Here is an 8,715-nt window from a genome sequence, read left to right as displayed (position 1 = left end):
GGCCCTCTGCAGCCCGGCGGCTGAGGTGAGCTATGCCCGTGCCTCTGTGGAGCTGCTGCTGCGGGCTTTGGTGCCTCGGCCCCACCTGGAGACGCGGACGGGTCGCTTCGTGGTGGTGGAGCTGGTGGCCTGCAACGTGCTGCTGCCCGCCATCAGGAAGATGGCTGACCCTGATTGGATCAACCTGCTGCTGGTCGGGGCCTTCCCCAGGAAGACACAGGGCGAGGAGCCCTGCCCTGCAGTTCCAGTGCCAGACTCTCTGCCTCTCACAGTTCAGCTGGATGCTGCCCCAGCAGTACCACTTCTATCCCCGTCACCTGGGCGAGAAGCAGGGGCTGGTGGTGAGGATGGTGTGGATGTGCCAAGTGAGCCACCCCGCAGTGAGGGGGTTGTCCTGAGGCCACGAGGCCTGGGCTTGCTGTTCCCTTATGAGGGTTTGGAGCTGGATTCTCCGAGCCAGGATGTGGAGCTGCTGGCACCATCGCCTGCTGGAGAGCTTCTTGATGAGCCTCTCCCTGATGTTCCCACTCCGCTGGAGGGAGCAGACACTTCAGAGGATGGGATGGGGGATCTGGAGGATGGCCATTCCACCAGCAGTGATGCTGGACTGCTACTCCCCTCTGCTTATGTTCTGGGCTCCTGCCCTGACATCCAGATTGATCCAGTGATGGAGACGGAGGAGGACAGTCCCAAGAAGTGCTCTGTGCAACGGCCCTGCACCTTGGGGAAAGAACTGGGAACACCGGAGGCCCTACCACAAAGCCCGTCAGACCCTGTTCAGCCCCTTCCCCTGCTCTCATCCTCCCCGACTGCTCCCATCAGCACCTTCAGCTTTGAGCCTCTCAGCAGCCCTGACGGACCAGTGGTCATCCAGAACCTGCGCATAACTGGCACCATCACTGCCCGTGAGCACAGTGGGACTGGCTTCCACCCCTACACCTTGTACACCATCAAGGTGAGTTGTAGCCCAGTGTCACCCATCCCTTCATCGTGACGAATGTGCATGCTGTGTGGGGAGAGAGCTGGGGAGTTGTTAGGTGGGATGTGTTGGCAACGTGGTATTGTTTGGGGGTCTGTAAGGGTTAACGAGCGTTGCTTTCCTCCTCAGTATGAGACAGCCCTGGAAGGTGAGGTTGCAGGCAACCTTCAGCAGATGGCCTACCACACTGTGAACCGCCGCTACCGGGAGTTCCTCAACCTGCAGACCAGGCTGGAGGAGAAACCGGAGCTCCGCAAATTCCTGAAAAGTCAGTGCTGCCTCAGCTTCCTGTGAACACCCCTCTGTGATCACAGCGTGCCCCTCCCTGCTCTGAGCATATGGAGCCCTGTCTGAGCCAGTCTGGGTGCTGGGCTGTTCGAGGTGCCTGTGTGCTCTATGCAGAGCTGATGGGATGTGGAATTTCTTCAGCATGCAAATCATGGTGTTGCAGAAATCATCCTTGTTCCCTGCAGTGGAAATACTAAGTCATGGCCTAAAACAGTGATGGGGCACCTGGTGGGAAGGCAGAGGCAACACAGGGGAGCTCAGGTGCATGCAATGTACCTGAGTGATTAGAAGGGGTGGAGTCAGGTTCCACCCTTTCCCAGCCCTCATTTAAGGCTTGGCAGTGGAAGTGAGGGAGATCCCTGCCTACCTGAGGCTTTCCAAAGGTAAGCAGCTCTTTTCCTTCATTTCTGCTGCACTTGGGTTCATTCTCATTTGCTGCAGCCAAAGACTCACCCTGCTATTATCACTGTACTTTCCATCCCATTATAGCATTATATTCCTAAACAGCTTTTTTGCAGTTCTGCACCTTGGCAATGAACAGCAACACCAAAATGTTAGCAATCTGTGAGCATCTTGCTTGTGTGAGCAAGTGCTGTATGTAAGCTATACTATAAATAAAAAATTGAATTTATCTCATTTCTACACAGATGGATTTAAGGTCTGACTCAGCCTGATCTGGGGGGTGTATTGGGCTGAGCAGTAGTGATCATTTTAAGTGAAAGAGCATTAAGATTTTAATACAGCTCTTACAGCTCTCTCGAGCTTACAAATGTGCATTTTATTTCCAGATATCAAAGGACCAAAGAAACTGTTCCCTGATCTCCCATTTGGAAATATGGACAGCGATAAAGTGGAAGCCAGAAAAAGTCTGCTGGAATCTTTCTTGAAGGTGAGGTATTTGGTGCTTGTATCCACTGCTTCCTGTGGCTGCTGAGATGGTTTTCACTATTCCCCTTCCTTTGGTGCAGCAGTCAGATCACTGCTGATGTGATACCTGGGAGCTGGGCTCTTGTGCTGGCTCTTAAATATTTTATTTTACTGGCATAAAGCAGTGGCTCAGGATAGTTGTCTGTTGACACAGTGGAGCACCTCAGGTGTTTTCTGCTTGCATTTCACATGAGAAAGCTGGGATGCTCGCTCAGAGAAGAGCTAAAACCCTCTCCTCTTACAGCAATTGTGTGCAGTACCTGAGATTGCAAACAGTGAGGAAGTGCAGGAGTTCCTTGCTCTGAACACTGATGCCAGGATTGCGTTTGTCAAGAAGCCCTTTGTTGTCTCCAGGATAGACAAGGTAGGTGGGTGGGAAATGGGCAGTGTGAACCTCTTTTGAGTGCACCAAATTCCCTTTGCACGTGTCTGCATTGCTGCTGCAATAGCAGCTAGAAAAGTCAAACTCTGTGTAGATGCATTGAGCTTGCCCAGGAAGCCACAAAGGGTGAAAAGGAAGGGTCAGAGCCCCTCTGAGAGCCTGTTTTGTCACTTCTTTTTTTTCACATGGAAAACAGGGACACTGCAAGTCTTAAAACTCTTTGATTCTTATTCACGAAAACTGTCAGTGGTTGATGGTATTCCTGGCTCTTGCTGCAGATTGTTGTCAATGCCATTGTGGACACCCTGAAGACAGCATTCCCCAGGTCAGAGCCACAGAGCCCCACAGAGGATCTGAGTGAGTCTGAAGTGGATGGGAAATATCAGCCAGATGGGAAGAAGGCAAACAAGTAAGGGCTCCTTCAGCTGTCCAATTGCAGTTGAGTTTCTTTCTCTCTTGCATGCTGAGAAGGGCAGTCGAGCCCTTGTTTGGATTAAAGATTTTTCCAGGAATGATCAGACTTCCACAGCATGAATATAGCTCTTGTTGTTGTTGTTCCAGGAAAAAAAATGTTTTGCTAGGAAAAGCATTGGATTACATTTTTTTTTTTAACAAAAATTGTGTGAGAACAAAAAGAAGGAAAAAAGTTCAACTTCTAAAGTATCTTGGCTGGAAAGAGCATTCCTTCATGATAAACAGACTATTTTACAATGTGTCCCAAGTCTGAAATGCCCTTTCATATCCTCCTTTATGTATATGTGTTTATAATTAAATTTCACAATCCTGCTGGGTATGTCTCAACTCAGATCTTGTCTGAACACTTTCCTGGATGTGCTGATGTGCTCATACCTTGCTGAACAGCATTGTGTACATCTGCATGCGGGCTCTTATCTAAAACACCTGTCAAGGAAGGTGTTGTGGTGGATATTGGGAAGCTGTGGCTATGCCAATATTTAAGAATGTTGTTGAAGACAGGTAATCCTAAAGCTTTCATTGCATGGTTCTGCAGCTAGCTTTTGTTATCCTTGGTGGGGCAGATGCTGTTTGGAACCACTTTAGCTCTAATCAGACTTCGTTTGCTGGTACGAGCTCTTGGCTGAAACTGGGAAACATTGCTTGCAGTTTGTGGGGAAAATCCTGACTGTGTCCTGTGTCATTCTCCAGGTCCAGGCTTAGGTTTCCATCCAGCAAAATCACTCCAGTGCTGAGTGTGAGTGAAGCACATGACAGGATTGTGTACTCTGTGAGGGAGGGCAGCGCTGTAAGTTCAGATCCCTCTTATGATGCTTTCATGATCCTGATCACTGCCCTGTTGGGGTGCAGTTATCCATGTGCACAAAGGCTGTGGCTGCTGCAGCCTTGTACCTGCATGCCAGGCCTTTGCAGAAAGATGCTGAGCACCCCTAGGTGCTTTATTGGATGGTGGGGGCTGTCTGGGCAGTATAAACTGGTACTAATACACCGGTGCTTTTGTAGGTCTCTGGCACCCTGTCACTGGCTGCTATGGAGTCCTTCATCCAGAAACAGGAGAAGCTGCTGGAAGGAGTCCCCAGCAAAGCTCCTGAGGGCGAGGGGAGTGAAGAAGCCAAGGAAAAATCTGTGCAGGAGGATACAGATGGGCTGAACACGTTGGAGCAGGAAGCACATCTGGACACAGACACGGGTGAGCTTGGTCCCATTGCTCCAGCCTTTTTCCCCAGGTCCTGCACCAGCTGCCTGCTGAGCATCTGGTCCCCTGCCTGTTGCTCCTTGATTGATGAGGCAGCAAGCTGAGTCCTTCGTGGTGCTTTTGGGAAGTTGCTCTCATCCTTATTGCTTTTGGAGGCAACTTGAGTCTTGGCTCATTTGTGCTGCTGTAGGTTTTCGTGTTAGTGTGGTCTCTACAGTTACTGCTGAAATACATTTCTTTAGGATGTGCTACCTGAACTGCTAATGTTGTAAAACCTAGTTCTTTTGTGTGGATTAAATGTCAGATTATGGTTTCTTGATAGTCTCAAGTTAGCCTTGATTTGTCCATACACTGTAAAAGGACATTTGAGAGTCTCTTAAGTTGGGATGAATTCATTGCAAATAGCAAATGCATAACCTCAGTTAAAGGAACAATGTTCAGTTTCTGGTTATAGATCCCCCCTCTGAATCACAGAGGTCTTTGTCCTCTCAGAGCAACTACATGCTTACCCTGAGTGTGAGCAAAGATGTTCTCCAATCTTCTTTGTGGAATAGCTAAACTCTATCAGCTGGAACTTCCCAGAAATTTTGTTCCAATGGTTTGAAAGTTTGACAAGCTCTGACTGGAAGCACGTGCTTGTGACAGGATGGGTCTGGGGTTCTGAAACAGCCTGTGCTACCAGCTCTGCCTGTAAGCTTTGAACACATGCCTGCAGTTGTTTTGGAGCTGCTGTGGAGCAGGACTGGAATGGGAAGTCAGCACTGTACAGAGGACAGGAGATAAAGACTGGCCAAGTTAGCTTTACCCTTGAGGAAACCTGTACATAAATGATGTCAAATGCTTGTGGGCTGAGACAGGGCAGACTGGTCTGGCTGGACAAAAGGAATGTATGTCTGGGGCTAAAGGCAAGCAGCATCTCTATCTACTTGCTGGCTGGAGGAGAGTGGCCAGCAACTCTGCAAGGAAGGAGGCTTGGATGCAAACGGGAACAAACAGAGCTTACTGTCAGCCCTTTTTTTTTTTTTGTACCTATAGAGTTGCAGTGAAGCAAGCAGCCTGCTCTGGTTCTTGCATAGGGAAGTCAACTCAGAGGGCACAGCTATGGGATTAACTTGTGCGTGGCCCAGAGCAAGAGGCTGAGTGCACTCAAACGCCTGAACTCCTCCAAATAAATGGCTTCAAGTTATTTGTTCACGAGTAGCAAGGAGGGTAGGAGACGTGATGGGGTTTGGAAACTCTCCCCTTCACCTCCATCAGTTCTCTATAGGGGAAGAGAGGTAGAAAGATGAGTTATTGGAAAATAGCTGAGTAGTTCTGCAGGTGCACCAGCCTTGGGTTGAGGTGCTGGCCTAAGAGTGGTTATCTCAGGCAGATTTGTTGTGCATTTACAGCTTTGTTCTGTATCTCTACAATGCTTTGCATCCAGACAGCATAGATTTGTTTCTCTAGCAAGCTGAATGTGTTTTTACTCTAGGCTTTCTCATCCATCTGAGGTTGAGAGAAGTTTTGCTGTACCTGATCTGTGCCACCAGGTGTTTATGTCTGGATGTAGGAGCGTTACTGTCAGAACTGATGCATCTGGATAAACCAGATGTTCCATCCATTGTCGTGCTGGGACTCGGACCTGCCACACGATGGCAGCCCACAGACACCAAGCAGAGCTCTGTGCCTGGAGAACTGCATGTGTTAGGGGAACGTTCAGGAAAACGGGTGGGGATGGTCCTCAGCAGTGTTCCTTACTCCTGGCTACAATCACAATCTTCCTTCTCACCTGTTCTGGTCACACTGCTATCTTCATGCATAGTCTAAGGGTTGATAAGATAGCAGGAGCTGGGCAAAACTGCCCTTGCTGTGTTCTGGTGGCTGCAGGGCTGTGCTGCTTGAGTGGAAGTGGAAATGAGGATGACGAGGGCAGGATCAACAGACTGACTACCTGCATATTGCACGAGGTGTTAAGTTGGGGAGCAAAGCATTACTCAGACTGTTGGGGGGAAAAGAGTGGAGTTCATCTGCTTTTCACCATTGTTTGCTTAAGCTCTGAGCTGACTTATCCTCCTCTTCCTCCTGGCAGACTCTGAGACTGCTTTGGCTGACCTGGCCCTGGACTTGCTGCGTTTGCTGCTGATGGATCACTGGAGCTGGCTGGGCATGGAGAATATCCAGAAGGTCTTCCACTTGCTCTTTGGGACCCTCATTCAAAGGTAAGGTGTCAGTGACCAACCTCCCAGCTGCATAGTGGCACTGCCTTTGGAGTTGCTCTAAAATGGAGCTCTGTGAAGTAAATATCTTGGAGGTTTGCTTTCTCTGTGAGCAGCACTATAATGCCAGGAGACAGCCTTCTGGTTTTTGATATGGTGGAAAGCCGTGTGAATTTCTCCCTTAGAGAAGGAGTAAATATGCCCAACTCCTTAGCTCTCCAGGGAGAGTTTGGCTTCTGCTGCACTCCTGCTGCCCAGGGCCTCAGCTTGTGTTCTCAGCGAAAGGAGAATAAACAGGCATGGGGAGCAGGGACTTGTCAAGTAACAGCTCCCAGGGCCTTCGCTCTCACTGATACATCCCTTTCCAATCTGTGGTGGGCCAGTAGTGCCTGTGCTGGGCACTGACCCACAGATGTATTAGGGAAAGACTTCCTTTCCAGCTGGTATGTGCTTGCCAAGCCTTTCTGAGGCCAGTGCCTCTGTGTGGTAAGGCACTAGGCCAAGACACACAAACAGAGCATTTGTGTTTTTTTTTCTGTAGGTCAAAGACTATCACCAGCTGAGGATGTGGTCTGTAGTGTAAAAGATAAGCCTTTCCAGAAGTACTTGGGCTAGGGGGAGCCTCAGAGCAGTGCTTTTCCCACTCCTGCACCCTCTCTTCTGTAGCAGGCATTCAAAGGCAGTGCCAGAATGTGCAGCACCGTGTTGTAACCTGGGTGGTAACTTGAGCTGCCCTCAGCAGAGGTTGCTGAAGCATTTTGAGGTCAGAGCCTGCTGGCTGTCACAGTTGAGTTGGTTTCCTCAAGTGGGAGGAGGTGGGTATTACTCCAGTTTCTCCAAAATGGGTTCTGGTGTCTTGGGGAGTGAGCTGGAACCCAATCCTTGCATGTAAGCACGGAGTTATGAGAGCTTGAGCATGCATGTCATAGCCTCCTAATAAGCTGTGTCCCAGTCACCCAGGGAGCCTGCAGCACTGACACGTGGCATTGGTATTTTCCACTAGAGAAGCTGTCATATACAAAGCACATGCCTGGCTCTGGAAACTGGAGGAGCTCTGTCTGTTGTGCTGGCCGAGCTGCGTGAGGATGGATGTGGTTGTAGCAGCTCAGCTTCAATGGGTCTGGGTGAACCTGAATGTGTTGCATGCAAACCTTGGGCTGGAGGTGATGGTGCAAGGTCCTGTGACTTCTTAATGCTACAGAGTGCAGATACCACGTGTCCCTGGGAATGGATGTGCCTGTGCTGAATTCTGCTTGACCTGGGAGCACTTAAGGTGTTAGAAGGGGTTTGTTGCTGCAGGCTTCTCTCTCATCTTGGGCTCCATGAGAAACATGCTGTTCTTGCAGCTTCCTCTATGGACATGGCTATTGCTGTGCACTCCATGTGCCCCATATGAGAGCAGAAAAATCAAAGCAGCAGCACCACCTATGAAGAAGTCAGACTTCTCCAGGGAGCTCACCTCTCCTCCTTTGGGAACTTCTATCCAAAAGACTTTAGTGTCTACAGCATTGCTGTGGAGCACCAGCATTACCTTTGTGTAGGTGGTGACTGAGCCCTCCCTATCCCACTGTGCTCCTTTTCCTCCCTCCTCTGTAGCTGCAGTCACTGGAGCCAGGCACCATCTGTCTCTGCTAACTGTCAGCTCGATGGCAGTGCAGAGTATGCCCGAAAAAGGTATTGTTAAGTAAAAGGGAGCTGTGTGTGCAAGCCTGCATCTGAGCAGTGCTCATCTCATTATGTAACAGGGAGTGATCCTTTTTTGGAGCTGAAAGGAGAGGTGGGTGGAGGGGAGCTTCCAGCAGCCCCTGCATGTTCAGGTCCCTGTAACTGAGCCCTGCTCCCTGCCCATCTGTCTGACCTCCCTCCCGTGGGCTGGGAATGATGAACTCTCACCAGGAACTTGTTTGCTGAGAGTAGATGGGGCTATTCTGGGCTTTTCAGGGAAAGAGATAAAAAGCATTTGGAGAATCCACGTCCTTTTTGGAGCCTGTGAGTCAAAGCAGCATTAAAAATAAACGGTGAGCATGTAAAGAATGCTGTGCTGTGACCCTGCACCCTGCCCTCGATCTGTCCTCAGTGGCATGCTGGTCACTGGGTCGGGGTCTGCCAGCTCCTTTTGGCTTCTGCTGGGGTTTTCTTAGGACTGTATTACTTTCTGAAGGCAGGGCAACCAATAATTGGGAACTACAGTACCACCAGGTGAGCATCTCAGAACGGCATCCTGGGATTGACAAGTTGTCAGTGGAGCAGCAAGCAGTCCTTGCAGCCAACC

At 49.8% G+C, this 8,715-nt stretch overlaps 1 protein-coding gene across 5 annotated transcripts in view; it reads left to right on the top strand.

The window, feature by feature from the left end:
• Positions 1-71: 71 nt before the first annotated feature.
• SNX19 (sorting nexin 19) overlaps positions 72-8,715 on the top strand; it is a 104,027-nt gene continuing 95,383 nt past the window's right edge. For all 5 annotated transcript variants that reach the window (XR_002121622.2, XR_002121621.2, XR_002121625.2 and 2 more), the window contains exons 1-8: positions 72-955; positions 1,109-1,247; positions 2,056-2,156; positions 2,439-2,558; positions 2,855-2,985; positions 3,741-3,837; positions 4,053-4,239; positions 6,317-6,446. Coding sequence is in view for 1 of the 5 variants with exons in the window: in XM_010723614.3 (XP_010721916.1) it covers positions 161-955; positions 1,109-1,247; positions 2,056-2,156; positions 2,439-2,558; positions 2,855-2,985; positions 3,741-3,837; positions 4,053-4,239; positions 6,317-6,446 (1,700 nt within the window). In the remaining 4 variants the exon portion in view is untranslated. The remainder of the gene's footprint in view (positions 956-1,108; positions 1,248-2,055; positions 2,157-2,438; positions 2,559-2,854; positions 2,986-3,740; positions 3,838-4,052; positions 4,240-6,316; positions 6,447-8,715) is intronic.

The sequence above is a fragment of the Meleagris gallopavo genome, chromosome 26 (assembly GCF_000146605.3).
Source record: "Meleagris gallopavo isolate NT-WF06-2002-E0010 breed Aviagen turkey brand Nicholas breeding stock chromosome 26, Turkey_5.1, whole genome shotgun sequence".
Lineage (NCBI taxonomy): Eukaryota > Metazoa > Chordata > Aves > Galliformes > Phasianidae > Meleagris > Meleagris gallopavo.
Note: the sequence above shows the minus strand (reverse complement) of the source record. Positions and strands in the feature narration are given on the sequence as shown.